Below are 21340 nucleotides of genomic sequence, written 5' to 3' on the forward strand. Positions count from 1 at the left end.
ATCCACCTAGCAAAACTACCAAGTGGACAAGTATGCAATGGTTGCAAACATTTAAACAGGTGATCCCACACCATAACAGAAACAGCTATTTAGGGCTAGATTATTTGTTATATACACCTTGGTCCCTCCTCGTTGCTGCCTGTGGCACATAACAGCCTAGTCTCCTGTGGGCTGACATATTTTGGTCTCATTTCAGTTGTTGGTGGCCTGTGATATGCAGGAGGTCAGCCGTGATGAGCTTAGTGGTCCCTTCTGGCCTTACTCTATACACAGCCACGTCTAGTCACCTTCACTAGGGAGGACGGGAGTAATTTACTACTCCTCTTTAAGGGGTGTAGCATACTCATCCCCTTGCAGCCAGCTCCCTCACCTGCCATGGGAGGAACATCTCAGTAAGAGCCCCTGCTCTTGGAGTTGGGCTTGTGGGTAACCCTTAGATGCACTGCACCACGAAGGGGAGCCGTTACACCTCCACAGAGCACAGGGCAGGGATACAAGCTAGCTATAGAGCTTCCGGTAACACTGCCACCCAACGTAAAATGATTCAGTTGAGTGTCATACTCTTAATAAGTCGAGCAGATTGTTGAACCGATCCACTTCTTGTCCAAGTACAGTAGTTAAAGAGTCCACCCGTCCTTTGCCATCCTTGACAAAAAGGCTTTCTGAAGCAGAGTCTATATCCAGTTTTCCTGCAATAGAAGCCCTTGTTTATCACTCAGAAAGATCTGGTGTCACTACTGCGAGGCAAGGAGGAGAGGAACAATGTTATCCCTCAATCGGAAAACGGACAGTTTCCTTCCTGATGAGCTGTCTCCAAGTTCACCTCTGCTGGGGAGCTCCTCAGGGACTGGCGGGAAATAACCCCCCTGCTTGCTCCCATCCAACTGTTTGGAGTAGCTTTGCTACAGCAGCCTTGGGTCTGGAGTTGCCTCCACCATGCCCACCTGCCCTCACAGGGAGAATGAGCGATGGATAAGGCCACAGTTTTGTCATGGAGGTCGTGGAAGACACAGAATCTGTGACTTCAGCCCTGGCGGCTGGGAGCAGCAGGGAGCTGCAGGGTACCTCCGCTGCCAATGGCAGGGGAACCCTGGCAGCTCCCCACCCACTGCTGCAGGGCAGGGGGACCCCGGCAGCTCACTGCCCTCTGCCACGGGGCAGGGGAACCCCGGCAGCTCCCTGCCCTCTGCAGCGGGGCAGGGGAACCCCGGCAGCTCCTTGCCACTGATGTGGAAGGGTAGGGGGATCCCTGCAGCTCCCCAGTCACCCCGGTGGGACTGGAGGACCCCCACTGCTCCCTTCCACCACCGAAGGGCGGGGGGACCCCCGCAGCTCCCCAGTCACCCCGGTGGGACAGGAGGACTCCCGCTGCTCCCTGCCACCACTGAAGGGCGGGGGGACCCCCGCAGCTCCCCAGTCACCCCAGTGGGACAGGAGGACCCCCGCAGCTCCCCAGTCACCCCGGAGGGACAGGAGGACCCCCGCTGCTCCCTGCCACCACCGAAGGGCACAGGGATCCCTGCAGCAGCTGGCTGCCATGAGGGGCAAAGGAAACTCCGTAGCTCCCCACTGCGGTGGTGGCAGGGGGAGTCCCACAGCGCTCCCCGCCGCTGGTGAGGTGGAAGGAGAACCCTGGAGCTCTGAGCCTCCACAGGTGGTGGGGGGCCCCAGAGCTCCCAGTTACCCCACAGCTGCTCAGTCCCATCCATTTTATCATAGATATTTTTAGTAAAAGTCAGGCACGGTCACAGGCTTCCGTTAATTTTTCTTTATTACTCGTGATCTGTCCATGACTTTTACTGAAAAAAAAATCCATGACAAAATCTTTGCCTTAGCGATGGATCACTGAATGGTGCACCCACCAGTCCCACTCCCCTTCTGAATCCCTGCTGGGTAACGATGTTCAGGGAAGCTTGGGTAGAGCGAGGATCTGTGCCCCATAGGCATCCAACATCTTCCATGGGGCACAGAGGCAGAAGGACACTCGCGTGTTAGTGCCCTCACAGGAGGGGCAGGATTTGTCCCTAACAATTTACATGTTTGGACAAGAAAGCCCAGAGACTCAGCTGGTACAAATCAGCTGAACTGAAGTCAAGGGAGCAGTGCCAATTTACTCCAGTTGAAGATCTGGCCTCTTGTTAGATTAAATTTGATTCTTCTCATGGTGCTGCTGTTTAACATGCAGCACTGCGAGCATGAAAACAGTTCACCAAATACACAATCTACAAACAACATTTTCCCTTGAAAATAAAATGTACATATTACTGAGAAAGATTTCCAAAATACATGTTTGAAAACCAAGACGTTCCACCTCTCTCCAAAGAGAAACCATTAAACCATTTGACATTAAAAACATATTGAAACACATTCTTAAAATGGGAACAAATTAAACATCTTCACAATGATTACAGAGCAGAGAATTTCAGTGACATTTCGCTAGCTGGGGCAAGAGTTTAGGAAAAAAACACCACATGCAGATAATTGCACCTGACGTGTTTGCATATTAATGGAACAATAGTGCATAATTTTAAAAAACTGCAATTATTGTACAAGGATTAAACAGTCACAACTGTTTAGAAAATCTTATGTTCTGACAAACTAATTGGTATGACAGGTATCAGAGGGGTAGCCGTGTTAGTCTGGATCTGTAAAAGCAACAAAGAATCCTGTGGCACCTTATAGACTAACAGACGTTTTGCAGCATGAGCTTTCGTGGGTGAATACCCACTTCTTCGGATGCAAGTTGGTATGACAGGATATTATAGCAACAAGATTCATCCTTTGCTCCCCAAGGGAATCTTCATTGTTTTCTGGTGAACAGCTTTAACGACACGTTCCCCTAGGTCTTAGGCACATTATTTTACGGAAGGATCTCTTAACACTGCATTCATATGCAATAGCTAAATCTCACAACATAATTTATGCCCTAACACTGCAATCAGAACCACATGGATGGACCCTTCTGCCTGCCTGGAATCCCACTGAAGTCAGTAGGGTTCTGTGTGTGCATAAGGGCCTGCCAGCATGGAATCCCATTGACTTGCACAGGATTTTCGGTGAGGGTAAATGATGACTCTCTGTGCAGGTTTGATTGCAGGACTGGGGCCTTTAGTTGCACACCTTAAAACAGGGGAACAGAGGCTCCCCTTTGTTCACAGGGAGTTAGCGCCAGTTAAGCTTGTCTCTCTTCTTGAATAGGTGCTGGAGGGAAGATATTTAAGAATGGCTGCTTAGAAGATGGAAAAGGGAGAAGGCCTTTGGGAAGGCAGGTCTCCACAGCCAGGCCATACGGCACTGGGTTTAGCTCCAAGCTGAGAATATTTTCTATTTCTGTTCTCATTTTATAGGCCACCCTCTCACACTCATGAATAAACATTAAGGAAGAAATCTTTTTGACTAATACAAATCAGGAAAACACGTAAGCGTGTGCTTTACTTTAAAGCACGTACTTAAATTCCATTGACGTTTACAGGATTTAAGCACCTGAATCACCACCCTTCTCTGGGGATGTCTTCCCCACTGTGTCTATAGGCCACACACAACTAGTAGGATATGCCATACTGGGTCAGACCACTGGTCTATCTCATCTGCTCTGTTCTAGTCAAATATCCTGTCTCCAATAATGGCCAGTATCAGATGCTTTAAAGGAAGGCATGAGCCATTATCATTGGGCAATAACATAGCTATGACGACGGTGTAGTCTTAACCCCACACTGCTGTTGACTGTTTTACATTCTGAAGCATAAAAGTCGTTATCCTCTCTAAATGTATATTCTAGCCAGTGTAAATCAGGATATTTTGATTATCCATACAAAATGTTTTGAATTCTAGTATGTTTTCTGTCTCAGTAACACTTTGATTTTCAAAGGCACAAATGATTGCTAGGTGCCTAACCGAGCCTTGTCCCTGTGAAAATCTCCCCTGTATGAAGCAAGTGCTATAGGTTAATTATGAATTGTTGTTTTTCCCCCTTTTATCATTTAAAGTATGGTATATTTTTGATCCATTTTAACAAGTTCTATTTACATGTAGTTACATGTATGTTTATTGTTTCAGTGTGGAGATACATTCACGTCTGATACTACCATATACCTCCAGTGAGAACAGTTTTCCTTTATAAGGAATTATGCAAAATGTTCTTCATCAACAATCAAACAAACAAACAAATTTTTCCCAAATACCATTATGTATATGCAGTAATATTGGCAAAAACCCATTAACAACACTATCCTACCAGACAGTTTTGTCAAGATAGTGCTAGCAAGTTCTTGAACAATTTCATCATTGCTTTTTCCTGATCCTTGGGCAGTTGATCTCGGCTGAACCTCAAGTATTGTTGTGATTAAAGTGCTAGTCTCCTTACGCTGCAAAGAGAAAAACAGAAAAGCAGTGAACCTTTAAAAATCTGCCATCACAAGTTATTACTTAAATATTTTAATCTCGCTTTCTTTTTTTAGGCATTTATATTCAGAACCAATTACTTCCAAGGAAAATTTTATAATTTGTTCATGATATTTTCATTCTTGAATTTACTTGAAATCTGTAAATAGGACTTTGCTCTGTTTTTAGGTGGCTTTTTTGACCAGCTATTGTTACCATAAGAAATAAGTCCCCATGATTACTGAGTGTGTTATTTTGAGTCATATCTACATCTATATCTATCTATCTATATATATGAAAAAAAAGCCGGAAAACATGGGTATCATTTTTTCTCAACCTCTATCTCTTATAAAATGCATCCATTCCATGGCACTGAATTCCAGACCTTTGATGCTGCTTGAATTCAGTATAAACATTTAAAATTAGATTTAAAAAGATTTGTTTTTATTTTCCCCACTGACCTATCTAAAAGTAACAATAATTGTTACTGCTTTCTACAGAAAGAAGTGTGAAATGGGCATTTTTTCCTCAGTACATTTCTAACTTAGTTCATTAAACTTACTGCAGTATATACTGAATGAGACTATAAAATTAAGGGAAGTTGAGTTAAAATTTTAATGTTTTTAATTATCTTAGTATTGGAAGTTATAAAATCCCTGCTTCAAACCCCTAGGATCAAAGTTTATTAAATAATGTGTAGTTTATCTTCTGTTTTTTTAGGTGGTATGACAGTCTTTTGCTTTTATGGTGCTGTGCCGTAAGCTTATTGCGACATTAGTCTAGTTTTTAGAATTAATATTATACTACAAGCAAAAGTGGATGTTTTTCTAATTCAGTGCTTATGACAGACAAAAGATACTGCTTTTCAATGATGTATTGTGTGTGGAAGAGAGCGTGTGTAGTTGAGATTTTCAAAGCAGTCTAGGGCAATGGTTCTCAAAGCTGGTCTGCCACTTGTTCAGGGAAAGCCCCTGGCGGGCTGGGCCAGTTTGTTTACTTGCCGCATCTGCAGGTCCGGCTGATTGCAGCTCCCAGTGGCTGCAATTCACTGCTCCAGGCCAATGGGGGCTGCGGGAAGCAGCACGGGCTGAGGGATGTGCTGGCCACCCTTCCCACGGCCCCCATTGGCCTGGAGCAGTGAACCGTGGCCAGTGGGAGCCGCGATCAGCCCAACCTGTGGACGCGGCAGATAAACAAACTGGCCCGGGCCACCAGGGTTTTTCCCTGAACAAGTGGCAGACTGCCTTTGAGAACCACTGGTCTAGGGGACTTAGACACATAACTTCCACTAAATTAATGAAAGATCATTATGTTATAGAAGCACCTTGGAAGCAGCAAAGAATCCTGTGGCACCTTATAGACTAACAGACGTTTTGCAGCATGAGCTTTCGTGGGTGAATACCCACTTCTTCGTCTTGCATCCGAAGAAGTGGGTATTCACCCACGAAAGCTCATGCTGCAAAACGTCTGTTAGTCTATAAGGTGCCACGGGATTCTTTGCTGCTTCTACAGAACCAGACTAACACGGCTCCCCCTCTGATACTAAGCACCTTGGAGTTACCCATCAAGATCAAAGCCCTATTGTGCTAGGTGCTGAACATGAACCTCACAAGAGACAGTCTCTCTCCTGGAGAGCTCTCAAATTAAATAGATAATTCTAAGGGTGGGAGAAAGGAAATATCACTATCCCCATTTTACAGATAGGGAACAAAGACACACGGAGATTCAGTGACCTGCCTAAGGCCACCAATTCTTTGGTGGAGCCAGAAACTGAACCCAGATCACTTGAGTCCCACCCATCTGTGCCTAAATCCCCTAGTCTGCTTTCCAAATCTCAACCACATTATCTAACTATTTTTAATGAGGGTTTGTATGTGTGTAATGCTGTTTTTCCTAGACTAGTATGAGGGTGGATTTAAGGATTCTGGAAGATTGTTTGGGTCCCTCCAGGGAAAATGCATATGTTTTAATAAATACAAATGTATGTGTTCTGAACAGGTTGTCAGTATTCCTTCCCATCTCTCATCGGTCTAACCCAGAATTATAATGCCCCATAAGAAGAGGCTGATTTGTGTAAAACTAAGGATAGAATCAATGTCAATAAACAACTGTCCAGCATAAATCATGGTGCACTTCATGAAAACACAGCTTGACCGGAAACCGGTTAAAGAAAACATTTGGGAGTTACATATGGGAAAAAATAAATCTAATGAGTAGAGGTGGATTCCCTAGCAATTCTCGCTTGTTATTTCTGCTTAACAAACTATAATTATTAAATCAAATTCTCCCTTTAAGCTACAAAGTATAATTTGTTTAATATAATTAATTTAGAACATGTATTTAAGAAAAGCCTACAAACCTGGAAAGCCAAATTGGCGTTCTCATGCATTCCAAATATTTCTGGGTCGTCGATCAAAGGAAAATTTTCAATATAGTCTTTATAATCTTGCAAACTGTCAGCCATAGGGGCAAAATATATACCTGTTACACAAATGCACATACAGACTCCATATTAAAATGTTTTATTGTGAAATAAATGAGCAAAAATGTATGGCAATGTCAAAATGTATATACTGTATATTATTAGGGAAAAACTTAAATTATTGAAAGCACATCCAAAGAAGTAAAGGAATTCACCACATAAACAACAAAACATCAATACGAATATGCTTTAAAATGCATTTGGATGGTAACATTTTTCACTATGAGTGACAGGCATATATCAGATGCTGACACTCTAAAATTGTTAGAGGCAGAATTTTACAAAGGTAGGGCCAAAAGTCTCACATTTTCATCTTTTGCATTAGCATGTCTTAGCATTTCAGAGGAACTAGAACTTTTGAGGCAAATAGGTTGTATTCTGGAACAGAAAAACAACTGGATATTTGTTGCCTGAGAAAACAATGAAAATACAGGAGCAGGATATGGGATGTTGCTTGTTATAGTCCATAGACAGAACAAACTTTATTTAAAATAAAAAGAATCAAATGGCTTTCACAGGCTTGACTGTTGAGCTAAAACCCTGACAAGTGGCAATTCACACAGGTATAGTGAGCCCCAGGTTAGTTCCTGACTGGCCTTCCAGCTCTCTGGTGGGTCACTACAGTTCTTTTCCTCTTTGGAGACTTCTAGCTACTCAGAAACTTACACAACTAGGGCTAACTACTCATAATTAACTGCCATCTGTTAACAGCATAACTACCAGGCCTGGAAGAAGGAAAGACTGGTGTGGCTGAGATGATAAGTGCTGGACTGAAGTAACTGCAATCTGTCACTGGCCTGTGATGGATATTCATCAAACTGAAATTAAATTCTCTTCTCCGCTCCCCCTGTTCTTCCAGGGAAATACATATAAAGGGACATGAATAAATGACATTAAAGGCATTGAAGTTGTGTGTGTAGGATAGAGCAGAAGGAGGGTCCAGTGGTCAGGGCACTAGCCTCAGACTTTGGAGATTTGGGTCCAAGTCCTTGCTCCACCACAGAGTTGCTATGTAACCTTGGGCAAGTCACTTACCCTCTGTGTACCTCTGTTCCCTCTCTGTACAATGGGGATCATCGCACTGCCCTACCTCCCAGGGATTCTGGGAAGATGGGTACGTTAACGATTGCCAGGCACTCAGAGGCTACAATGATGGGTGCCATACAAGTACCAAAAATAGATAGATTTGTAATGGGTGGCAGCATGTCTGAAAAACTGCTCCCTGTTGTTCCTGCAGAGAAATGGTGAAGTGGGTTCTGGTGAGTCACTGAGACAGGTGGTTCTTTGCCTCACACTGATAACAAGGGAGGTGGAAGAGCCTTTCTGGGGAGGGGGTGAGCGGAGCAGTCCTGAAAAAAGGACTTTTAGGAGTAGCCCAGCTCAAGGGGGAGAGAGCCAAACTCCATGGGCTTGATGCTCCATTGCACTTGGCCTCATGTAGTCATTTGCAACAGCGCAAAGGGGGTATAAAATGCTCCCAAATTAGTGAGAAATGTCCCTCTGATCAACTCTTCGTTTGACACTCTGGCCACATTTCAGGCAGAGAGAGCTGACAACGTGCAGTGCTTGTAGCAGTGGGATCCACCTCAAACACCTGTTGAACATGGTGCTATGCAGCTTTTCAACATGTAATGGGAAGCAAGAGAGCTCCCCTTCTCCCTGAAGATGGCCAGGGTAAAAAGGTTTAGCACCATCAGCGGGATTCAAGGACTCATTGGGAGTTATAAACCCTGCAGCAATACTGGAATCTGCTTGGTTGTGCTAAACTTTTAGCCCAGACCCCTAAGTCCTTTAACTGGACCAGTTCTAGTAAGGACTTTAAAGTACAGCTCTAATCAGAGAAGTGGCTCTGTAAAAATAGCAGTGGGGTTGTAGGCTTGTCATCTCTCTGGCATTTCCAGATCAGATATGCTCAGTTCACAAGCAAAAATATAGGAGTACTTGTGGCACCGTAGAGACTAACAAATTTATTTGAGCATAATCTTTCGTGCATCCGAAGAAGTGGGCTGTAGCCCACGAAAGCTTATGCTCAAATAAATTTGTTAGTCTCTCAGGTGCCACAAATACTCCTATATTTTTGCAACGTGTTCTAAGATATAAAAGTTAGAAGCACTGACAATTATTACCATTAATTGTGTTGGCTCAGCAGTGCTAACGGAAGTATAAAACACAAGCAAGAATAGTTTTGTCATTAAATTCGGCAGATATAACTCTTTATACATATTGTGGGACTAATTTTCCTTTCATTTACGCTGGAGTAAATCATGAGTAACTCCATGGAAGTCGGGAACTACTGGAGTGTAAAAATAGTGTGAGAAGAGAATCAGGTGCAAAGATCAAAGTAAGAAGATAATATTTTACATAGTGACTTTTCAGAGAATAACCACATTCTACGGAGTCCCTGAAAATCTTAGAAAGTCCACGACAGAGCTCAAGGTTCTTCTCAAATACTGCAAAATTTGGGCCAAAAGCTTCTTTTTGGAAATTACACTTCTGAGTCAGAGACTTCTGTCTGTGGGAATGGAAGGAGATACACTACCAATAATGTCCTCGGTGGGGCAAGAGACATTTTTCTCAATAAAAAACTAGGAAGACATTAACTAAACTTGTTATCCAGTTATTAGACACACAGAGTGAACCAGACCCCATTGACTGATGCAAGATCCATCACAGAAAGACCAGAATTTAACACACAAAATCATAAAAAAATGTGATAGACAAACATAGTTTGCATTAACCTATAATTCTAACTGTATTTACCTGACTCGGAATATTTGTAATCATATTCTAATGTTTCAGGAGCAAAAAACCTCTTTAAGACTGTACGTAGGCATCTCTGATCCCAGGTGTCTGTAACTCGCCCTCCATAAGTAATTTCACCTGCAACAGTGTTTGATTTTTAGAGATTACAATTTCATATAATAATTCACATATAAAAAAAACTTTTACTTTTTAAAATTTTAATTTTCATCTTTTCTAGAATCCAGGACAGCATGATTTTTGTGCGTCACTTTCATGGAAATAAGAGTGTTTAACTGTCAGAAAGATTTTTTTTAATCATTAAAGTGATAACAAAATCCGACACTGCAATACATCTAAGTTGACTAATAAAAAAAATCAAATTTTCAAACAAGTTGTGCACACAATTATGTGCCTAATTTGAGCATGTAATTACTGCAGCTGTATATGTAAACTAGCTAGAGACATAAAGGGTAACAAGAAAACATTCTACAACTACATTAGAAGCAAGAGGGAGACCAAAGATAGGGTAGGCCCATTACTCAACAGAGGGGAGGGAAATAATAACAGAAAATGTGGAAATGGCAGAGGTGCTTAATGACTTCTTTGCTTCGGTTTTCACAAAGAAGGTTGGAGCTGATTGGACATCTAACATAGTGATGCCCGTGAAAATGATGTAGAAGAGGCTAAAATAGGGAAAGAACAAGTTAAAAATTACTTGGACAAATTAGCTATCTTCAAGTCATCAGGGCCTGATGAAATGCATCCTAGAATACTCAAGGAGCTGACTCAGGAGATGTCTGAGCCACTAGTGATTATCTTTGAAAAGAGATTCCAGAAGACTGGAAAAGGGCAAATATAGTGTCAATCTATAAAAAGGGAAATATGGGCAACCCAGGGAATTAGAGACCAGTCAGCTTAACTTCTGGACCCAGAAAGATAATGGAGCAAATAATTAAGCCATCAATTTGCAAACACCTAGAAGATAATAAGGTGATAAGTAACAGTCAGCATGGATTTGTCAAAAACAAATTGTGTCAAACCTGAAAGCTTTCTTTGACAGGGTAACAGGCCTTGTGCATGTGGTATATCTTGACTTTAGTAAAGCTTTTGATTCTGTCTCACGTGACCTTCTCATAAACAACTAGGGAAATGCAACCTAGATGGAGCTACTATAAGGTGGGTGCAAAACTGGTTGGAAAACCATTCCCAGAGAGTAGTTATCAGAGGTTCACAGTCATGCTGGAAAGGCATAACGAGCGGGGTCCTGCAGCGATCAGTTCTGGGTCTATTTCTATTCAATATCTTCATCAATGATTTAGATAATGGCATACAGAGTACACTTATAACGTTTGCGGATGATACCAACCTGGGAGGGGTTGCAAGTGCTCTGGAGGACAGGATTAAAATTCAAAATGATCTGGACAAACTGGAGAAATGGTCTGAAGTAAATAGGATGAAATTCAATAAGGACAAATGCAAAGTACTCCACTTGGAGTGTTGTAAGCAAGACACGAGAAGTAATTCTTCCACTCTACTCCACACTGATTAGGTCTCAATTGGAGTATTGTGACCAGTTCTGGGCGCCACATTTCAGGAAGGATGTGGACAAATTGGAGAGAGTCCAGAGAAGAGTGACAAAAATGAGTAAAGGTCTGGAAAACATGACCTATGAAGGAAGATTGAAAAAATTGGGTTTGTTTAGTCTGGAAAAGAGAAGACTGAGAGGGGACATGAAAACAGTTTTCAAGTATGTAAAAGATTGTTACAAGGACGACGAAGAAAAATTGCTTCTTGTCCTATCATCAGAGATTAAGAAAAACAATGGGCTTAAATTGCAGCAAGGGAGGTTTAGGTTGGACATTAGGAAAAATGTCCTGTCAGGGTAGTTGAGCACTGGAATAAATTGCCAAAGGAGGTTGTGGAATCTCCATCATTGGAGGTTTTTAAGAGCAGATAGACAAACACCTGTCAGGAATGGTCTAGATAATACTTAGTCCTCCCATGAGGCAGAGGACTGGATCAGATGACCTTTAGAGGTTCCTTCTAGTTCTATGATTCTATGTAAACTGGGTAGCTGCATATCATTGCCTAATTAACCTAATAACTGCATGCAGAGTCACTGAATTTGCTATGTAACTGGAGTAACTGCATATGCAAAATACATATACAATGGTACACACAATTTTCATGATCCATTTTGAACCGGGAAACTCTGGCCCTTAATGCAGTAACAGAAATTTGTTATCTGATGATCTCCTTTCTGGGACTGACTTCTGCCCTAATCTCAGACATTTGAATGGCAGCTCAGACTTGTCCATGGAGCTAGATGGCTTGGACTCTACACTCACATCATCTTCGTACTTTCAAAGCTATACAGAAACACCACCTTCTTCTTAGTAGCTATATATAAGCTCATAAGAGTAACATCATATTCAACAATATTTAACTACATACAGGGATCTGAAAAGCAGTCATCATAGGGAGACCCAAAGAACTTTCATGTCATGGGGCAAATTAGGGAAGGAGTCATCAGGCAGAACTGGTGCTAGGCATAAGCAGACTAAGCAATCGCTTAGGGTCCCGAGCTGCACAAAGGGGTCTCCTATTAATTATTAGTATGTGTTGTGTGTGGGTGAGGGGCCCACCAAAATATTCCTGCGTATGGCCCCATATGGGCTTGCATCGGCACTGTAATCAGGTAACCAATATTCCATCCTGCAACCTGGCCTTTACCTTAAATTGAGACACTGGAGACACAGCAAGAAATAAGGAGAATTATTAGGGAGGAAGAGCTAAGGAGGACAAAAAGAAGGTTCCCATTTCCAAAATTTGATATAATTAATCTGTTTTAGGGCCAGTGCTTGGAGCAGCTTCCTGCTGAAGGACTGTGCTGCAAAGGAATGAAGACCAAGCCTGGAGAGCTTTATAAGGGTGTTGATGAATGAGCAGGAGGCAGCTTTGCAGACTTTATTTTCAGTGGCCTAGGCCTTTTCTGCTCAGAATACCTTCTGCAGTCAGTTTTCCAAAGCTGTATATGCACTGGCAATTCATTTGATTCCCCTAGCAATAGCTGAGTTTGAGGCTTTAAGGACATTTATGGTGAAGGGAGATAAATAGGGATGTTGTGTTTCTGAATTGATCAGTTCTCCTAAGACAAATCTGAACAGCTCTATAGACATTTAACAACAGGTACCATGCTTTTTCTTCAGGTGTTTTAGGAGACAGGCTTTAAAAAAATAACAACACAGAAGTGCTAGGAAACCTGGCCATTTAAAGTTAAGTTATGCTTGATAAAAAAAGAAAAAGGAAGGGGCAGAGTAAGGGGGAGGAGAAATGGAGCAGGAGAGACTTTGCTCATAGGTCTGAAACTTGAACTCTGGCAGCCTTTCATTCTGCATGCAGGAAAAACAAAAACAAAACAGAAGAATCAGTGTTCAAATATCCATCCGCCTTAAAAAGAAGTTGGTCCAATAAAAGATATTACCTCACCCACCTTGTCCCTCTAATATCCTGGGACTGACACAGCTACAACTACACTGCATACATCCTCCTTAAAAACATATTAAATAAATGTTCACGAAGTGAACCAAAGGTAATTTTAAGATAATGGGAATTTGGTCCAATACAACTTTGAAGTAACATCCATGAGGCTGATGCTGAAGTAAAATCAATTAGCTGTAAACAAGCATTTAATATACATGGGTGAATGAACAAATCTTTACAACTCAAACTGACAGAATACTTTCAGATGCAATTTGTGCCACTGAAAGGGCTTCACTTAGCAGGCAAGCTTGAAAGCACTTGTATTCATCTCAGAGAATTTACAGTAGTTTTAAACTTCAGCTTGACAAAACACAGAACAGAATAATGGGGCCTATTTTTCATTTACACCGGGAAAGGATTTGTTGCTGTATAGTACAGGTAACTAATGGGGAAAATGTAAAACCTAGGCAAGGAGAGACCCTTAACTGTTATATTCACATATCTGTCTTGTGAAGTAACTACTATGGAAGCAATTCTAACACTGTGGAATACTACAACCAAATTACAGGGTTTGTGATAAAGGCCATATTAAGAAAAAAATTATAAACCACCATGAAATGGATAGGTGAAATGCATTTTCAAATTTCAGGGGTAATCTAGAAGGACATGTTAGAATAATGGATCAGATATGTCTTGCCTAAACCACTGTGAATGTGTTTCTATTTCTTTTACTTTACTCTTTGGAAGATAGTTTTTATTCCTTCATAAGTCACTTTAATTATTTTTATCATAAAACTACCATTTTTGTTTCCTGTCTAACTAATTAAGCAAACTAAAATCTACTTAGCACAGCTAAGTTGCAAAACAAAGAGGAACATTACTAAAATTGTGAAGAAAAATTACCTTAAATTCTTGCTGTCAAAACCCAGAAATTATAATCTAATCTCTATAATAATCAGTGCTGACTGCATGGTACCAGTACAGAATGCAATGAGCTCGGAGTTCCACGTTGTTTTACTTTCAGAAGGAAGTGCCTACTCTCTACTATTTTACTCCAGTTTTATACTGTTGTTACTGCACTGAAATCAATGTAGTTACACTCATGAGAAGCTGGAGTAACACTGTGATGAATCAGGCCCCTTTGTGTTCCTGAAAAGATTTATTGAAGTATAAAAAACTGCTTTTGAACAGAGGCTTTGGTTTGCTATCCAATGGTGATTACTAATGGTTAGATTAGATTTATGAGGCTCTCCACAGTTGCTGAAGATTTTTTAAATCCCTTGTATTTGACTCTGTAAAGTGAGAGTTGGCAATTTTCTTTTCTTCTTGCCCAAGGAATAAATGAGATATAATCTGCGGGATGATTATCTTGTTGCTATGGGTAATTAAGCAGCTGTTTGGATATTGCTACTTTGATAGCCGGTTTCCATTGGAGGGGTCATAGCTTGATGCTCCTACGTGTCCACAATAGCTCTGAATGCTGGGACTTCTATGTTCAAGGTGACTGGGGTCATCAAGTTAGGAGGCTGCTAATTTTCTCCAGTTGGGAGATCCTTCCAAACAGAAACTCTGCAGGATGGACATAGCTTAGGGCCTTGCAGAGCCACACAGGTTTTTGCTGCTTGGCCTATGCCCTTGATGCCAGTCTGTTAGCAGGGCCGGCTCCAGCTTTTTTGCCGCCCCAAGAGGTGAAGGGGGAAAGAAAAAAAAAAGCCCGATTGAGCTGCCACCCAAGTGCCGCCAAAGAGGAAGAGAGGGAGTGAAGGACTCACCGCCAAATTGCCGCCGAAGACCCGGACGTGCCGCCCCTTTCTATCGGCCGCTCCAGGAACCTGCTTCCTTCGCTGGTGCCTGGAGCCAGCCCTGTCTGTTAGATAGCATTTGAATGGGTATGTCTAACCTGGAGCTGGAGGTGTTTCCACCTCAGGGAGACATACCCATGCTAGCTCTGATCGAGCTGGTATGCTAAAAATAGAAGTGTGGTTGTGGCAGCACAAGCAGCGGGATGGGCTAGGGTAGCTAGGGTTTTAGACTGGACCATACGCAGGACAGCTAGCCCATCCTGCTGCTCACTCTGTTGTGCCTACACTTCTATTTTTAGTGCACTAACTCAATCAGAGCTAGCGTGTCTATGACCACCCAAGCCAGAAATTACACCGCTAGTTCCAGTGTAGACATACACTTAGCTAGTGCCTTACCCTGACTCCAACTTTAAAATGCCATAAAAGGTGAAGATTGATGATAGAACCCATATAATTGTATTGACTTCAGTAGGGTTCCACAGTTATAAGTAAAAGCATAATATGGCCCTATACAAATAATCAACGTGGACCTGCTAAGTTGTTGCACGTAGCTATATAGCTTAGTAATATCTTGTGTTTATTGAGGAATGCTAGAAGTAGATAACTGCTAATACCGTAGATAAGCACTGTACCTGTTATGTAAGTTAGGGCATCCCAGGGTATCTTTCCTTCTTGACAGTAAAGATTTAGGTTCAGTAAGGCACATTCTCTATCGCTGTCATTAAATTCATAGCAGATGTTCCACCCAAGAGGTCCAAACTTTTTCCTCTCCTTGAATATGAAATTAAAAGCAAAACTGAATAAGATTACTTTGTTCAGGATGCTCAGAGCTATTGTACTGTTAATGTGGGGTTGTCTTCAGATAGCAATTTCAAATTTTAGATTAGCACAGACCTTAGCAAGGGGTGATGTGTAAGCTTTATTGCCCCATGACTATGGCTAAAATTTTGTCAAGGATATTTTTAATAAAAGTCAGGGACAGTACATGGGCTTCTGTGAATTTTTCATTGTTGCCCGTGACCTGTCCCTGACTTTTATTAAAAATATCCATGACCAAATGGGGAGCCTGGATCAGGGCCGTCCTTAGCCATAGGCAGAACAGGCAGCCACCTAGGGCACCACTAGGTCTGGGGGCACCGCTCTACTGGGGGCCTGGACAGATGGGAAGCAGTAGAGCACGTAAGAGCAGGGCTGCTGGGTCCTAGAGAGAGATGAATGCAGCACAGTCTGAGGGAGGGGATTGGCTGCTGGGGTCTCTGGGAAGGGGTGGGGGAAGGAACTCACCTGTAGGGTGACCAGATGTCCCGATTTTATAGGGACAGTCCCGATTTTTGGGTCTTTCTTATATAGGCTCCTATTCCCCCCCACCCCGTCCCGATTTTTCACATTTGCTGTCTGGTCACCCCTAGGTGGGGGTAATTGGTACCTATATAAGACAAAGCCCCAAATATTGGGACTGGCCCTATAAAATCAGGACATCTGGATCTGGTCACCCTAGCTGGGGAGCACGTCTCTCCCCCAGGCTGGCAGTGATCCATCTCATCCAGGGGGAGCTGCACAAGGCAGGATGAGCTGCTGTGGCTCCATGGGTGCCCCGTCCCTGAGATCAGATGCTGTGCTAACTTCACCATGGTCTGTTGGGCTGGCGGTGGTGCCCATTGGCGTGTGATCGGACCTGAGGCTTTGCTGCTGCTGTTGCCACTCTGCACCCCAAGAGGTGGATTTTGGGGTCCTGCAGTTTTCCACCTATCTCCTCCTCTACTGCAGTTGTTGGACCAGCAGGCTGGGGCATGAGCCAAGCATGAAAGCAGTACCGCGTTGCCATTAGATTGTCATTTAACAAATTTGTTCGCCAGAAATGCTTGCTAACAATCCTGAATTCAATTTCAATATTTTTTTTTAAAAAAAATCAATATCTTAGCCCAAAACTGAAAATTAAGTTGTTGACAATTATTTGTGACAAGTTTGGTATGGGGAAGGGAGTGGGCCAGTTTTCATCAGAGAAACAAAAAATGTTGACTGATTTTCCTATAGCCCTGTTACTGCTAAATAGAGCCCTCCAACAACTGTAGTATGCTCATCTCCTTACTAATGTATAGAGCAGGGGTCGGCAACCTACGGCACATGTGCCAAAGGTGGCACGCGAGCTGATTTTTGATGGCACGCAGCAGCGGGCTGAGTGGCTCAACCCGCCACTGCTCTGGGGTTCCGGCTGCTGCCCCATTGCCACCCGGGGTCCCGGCCACTGGCCCCACTCAGCACCCACTGCTGGCCTGGGGACCCCCAAGGAACCCTAGGCTGGCAGCAGGCTGAGCAGCCGGCGGATGAGACCCCGGCTGAGCCACTCAACCCGCTGTCGGCCTGGGGTTCTATTCACTCAGCTGGTAGCGGGCTGAGCGGGACTAAATTCAACAAAATAGGAAAACAAGAGCAACTAATGACAAAGTGCAAGAACCTAGAGCAGTGGTCCCCAACCTTTTTCGTCTGGTGGTCACCAGACGAAGGACCGTGGCAGTGGATGAGCATCCGCTGAAATGCCGCCGAATTTCGGCGGCATTTCAGCAGTGACACCTCTGGATGACGCTGCTTATTGGCGGCAAGTGGTGTCATCCAGAGGCGTCGCTGCCGAATTTCGGTGGCATTTCGGCAGATGCTTGTCCACTGGCCACTACGCAGGTGCACTGAGAGGCCCCTGTTGGCGCCATGGCACCCACGGGCACCGTGTGGGGGACCCCTGACCTAGAGAGCCTCCTGAAGCACGGCGATCATTTTGATTTAAATGGACTTGAACTGTACGAAGAATTGAGTACGCTATCATTAATTTGCCACATGCAAAATCGATGGTGGACATTGTACAGTTTACTAATACCAGCAAACTTGTTGACACATATCCTAATGTGTACGTTGCCACTCGTATTCTACTGACAATTCCTGTAACAGTAGCATCAGGAGAATGGAGTTTCTCAAAACTAAAGCTCATTAAAAACTATCTCCGCTCTACAAGGAGTCAGGAACACTTGATTGGTCTTGCTATTCTTGCAATCAAACAAGACATCACTTTGTCTTTGTCATACAATGACATTATTACTGATTTTGCAGCCAAAAAAGCCAGAAAGATTGCTTTTAATTAAAAACAAATCCTTGTTTCAATACCTCTTCATATAAATTTCCAATAAAATGTTGATAAATTAAAAAAAGTATATTATTTACATCATTCTATCAAATCAGAATTTTTTCTATAGTGCTACCTCTTTAGTGCTAGTCCATCAGCATTACAGTGTGCTTCATTAAGTTAAACTGGTTTTAATAACATGCATGTGGCAAGTTTTCCAGTAGTGTAAGCTTATGTTTGTGTTGCTAAGAGCAAGACAGGCACAGGGGCACCAATTTAATAATCCCGCCTAGGGCACCATAAATCCTAAGGACGGCCTTGGCCTGGATAACTGCTGGTGGGCTAGGAGCTCCAGGGGCCCCCACCACATGTGTGGGCTTGGAGCTCCAGGGTCTCCTTCTGCTGACAGATCTGAGCTGCAGGGGTCCTCCCTGCCTCCCACGGCAGCCGAGACCCTGCAGCTCCCAGCCAGCGCTGGCTGAAGTCGCGGAGGTCTTTGGAAGATTCTGTGACTTCCGTGACCTCCATAACTAAATCACAGCCTTACCCATGAGTAGCACCTGAAGGCACTGGTCCTCAGGGACACTCCCCGCAAGTCATATTTTTCTCCTGGCTCTTAGGACAGGATAGGGTAGTAATTTCCAGTTGTCTTGTGCCATGAGCACATTGCAGCCTCCCCCAGCAATGGGTCAGCTGAGCTTCAGTTCTATCCATTCCCCACCCCTTACAGTACCATTAAAAGTAAAGGATTAGCTCCTGGTCACTTAGGAGATAAATCTCCCTATTACAGATGGGAAAGGTTGTCTCAGAATTCGACCTATCTTCTAATCTTACACATCTAATCTTACAGCTCTCCATCTGCCCAGTTCATGTAATTCCAAATATTGCATTATTTTTCAAAATAAATCATTCCGTGATTTTTTCTCTAAACGAGATGAATGCAAATGACGCAACATTCATGAATAATCTGACAGCAGCAACCTAGTATGCTAAGCAAGGGTAACATTGGTATGTAAACAGATTTCACTACATGCTTCCAAGAGGTTTTAGCAGAGAGTGAGTAAAAACAAATGGAAAGGTTTAGGAAGAGGAACAAAATTAAGCTGTATCTAAATTTTGTGAATTTCCATTTTCTGTCTTCCCACCTCCAATTCAACTGCAATTATCTAGTGTGTTAACTATAAAGTAATCTAATGTTTCGGTTATTAGTTTCATCCAATTAGAAATTCCTATCATTCTGGGACAAACCCTGAAGTCCTTACTCAGTCCTGTCTCAAGAAAAAGTCTATTGACTTTAATGGAAATTTGCTCAAGTAGTGACTGATTGAAAACTGAGTACAGACTGGTTCTCTGCCTATTTAAATAAACTATTGTGTAGTCGTTCAATAATCAGGATGAAAACAGAACAATTAAAGCAGCACATTCCATTCCTCTTACCACCACGTGTCCCCCTGTAATCTATAAGTTCATTTAATTTAAAACATGCCGAATTCTTCTGATGGATTGTTTGCTAACAGTAAAGAGGAACTACAGTTTCACTTAAATGAAATGTTTGATCATATTTATCCATAAGAAATCTCAGGAGACACACTTATGTTTGATATAATTAATATGGCACAGACATTTTAATGTAATCTTCAGGAGAAAAGAAGTCTTGTGCTTTATATGGACCTTTCCTTTTAAATTATAATTCACTTTGCTGATAAGAGATGCTTTGCATTAGTAATAGGGCTGTCAAGCGATTAAAAAAATTAATCTCAATTAATCGTGATTAATCATGCTGTTAAACAACAATAGAATATCATTTATTTTAAATATTTTGGGATGTTTACTACATTTTCAAATATATTAATTTCAATTACAACACAGAATACAAAGTGTACAGTGCTCACATTGTATTTATTGTTTACTACAAATATTTGCACTGTAAAAAAACAAAAAATATTTTTCAATTCACCTCATACAAGTACTGTAGTATAATCTCTTTATCATGAAAGCTGAACTTACAAATGTAGAATTATGTAAAAAAAACCCTGCATCCAAAAATAAAACAGTGTAAAAATTTAGAGCCTACGAGTGCAAGCAGTCCTACTTCTTGGTCAGCCAATCACTCAGACAAACAAGGTTGGTTACAATTTGCAGGGGATAATGCTGTCTGCTTCTTGTTTGCAATGTCACCTGAAAGTGAGAACAGGTGTTCACATGGCACTGTTGTAGCGGGTGTTGCAATATATTTACGTGCCAGATGTGCTAGTTTCATATGTCTCTTCATGCTTCAGCCACCATTCCAGAGGACATGCATCTATGCTAATGACGGGTTCTGTTCAATAACAAGCCAAAACAGTGTGGACTGGTGCATGTTCATTTTCATCATCTGAGTCAGATGCCACCAGCAGAAGGTTGATTTTCTTTTTTGGTAGTTTGGGTTCTGTAGTTTCTGCATCAGAGTGTTACTCTTTTAAGATTTCTAAAAGCATGCTCCACACCTCGTCCCTATCAGATTTGGATGGCTCTTCAGATTCTTAAACCTTGGCTCGAGTGCTGTAGCTATTTTTAGAAATCTCACATTGGTATCTTCTTTGCATTTTGTCAATTCTGCTGTGAAAGTGTTCTTAAAACAAACATGTGCTGGGTCATCATCTGAGACTGCTATAACATGAAATATATGGCAGAATGCGGGTAAAACAGAGCAGGGGACATACAATTCTCCCCCAAGGAGGACAGTCACAAATTTAATTGACACATTATTTTTTGAATGAGAATCATCAGCATGGAAGCATGTCCTCTGGAATGGTAGCCGAAGAATGAAGGGGCATATGAATGTTTAGCATATCTGGCATGTAAATACCTTGCAACGCTGGCTACAAAATGCCATGCAAATGCCTGTTCTCACTTTCAGGTGACATTGTAAATAAGAAGCAGGCAGCAATATCTCCCGTCAATGTAAACAAACTTGTTCATCTTAGTGATTGGCAGAATAAGTAGGACTGAGTGGACTTATAGGCTCTAAAGTTTTACACTGTTTTGTTTTTGAGTGCAGTTATGTAACCAAAAAAATCTGCATTTGTAAGTTACAATTTCACGATAAAGAGACTGCACTTCAGTACTTGTATGAGGTGAACTGAAATATACTATTTCTTTTATCATTTCTAGTGCATACATTTGTAATAAAAAATAATAATATAAAGTGAGCACTGTGCACTTTGTATTCTGTGTTGTAATTGAAATTCACATTGAAAATGTAGAAAAATATCCAAAATATTTAATAAATTTCAATTGGTATTCTATTGTTATAAGTGTGATTAATCATGATTAATTTTTTTAATCGTGATTATTTTT

The 21340-nt window shown here is 42.1% G+C and overlaps 1 protein-coding gene across 19 annotated transcripts in view; it reads right to left on the reverse strand.

The window, feature by feature from the left end:
* Positions 1-21340, reverse strand: part of DNAH6 (dynein axonemal heavy chain 6) — a 192113-nt gene that overhangs the window by 11258 nt on the left and 159515 nt on the right. For 15 of the 19 annotated variants that reach the window (XR_005600162.1, XM_039543463.1, XM_039543456.1 and 12 more), the window contains 5 exons: positions 15522-15660; positions 9623-9742; positions 6740-6861; positions 4235-4364; positions 562-689 (listed from right to left, as the gene is read on the reverse strand). Coding sequence is in view for 15 of the 19 variants with exons in the window: in XM_039543463.1 (XP_039399397.1) it covers positions 562-689; positions 4235-4364; positions 6740-6861; positions 9623-9742; positions 15522-15660 (639 nt within the window). In the remaining 4 variants the exon portion in view is untranslated. Of the gene's footprint in view, positions 1-561; positions 690-4234; positions 4365-6739; positions 6862-7897; positions 8094-9622; positions 9743-15521; positions 15661-21340 lie in introns of those variants that run through there. The other 4 variants (XR_005600164.1, XR_005600163.1, XM_039543469.1 and 1 more) reach the window with 3 other exon arrangements.

The sequence above is a fragment of the Mauremys reevesii genome, linkage group 6 (assembly GCF_016161935.1).
Source record: "Mauremys reevesii isolate NIE-2019 linkage group 6, ASM1616193v1, whole genome shotgun sequence".
Classification (NCBI taxonomy): domain Eukaryota; kingdom Metazoa; phylum Chordata; order Testudines; family Geoemydidae; genus Mauremys; species Mauremys reevesii.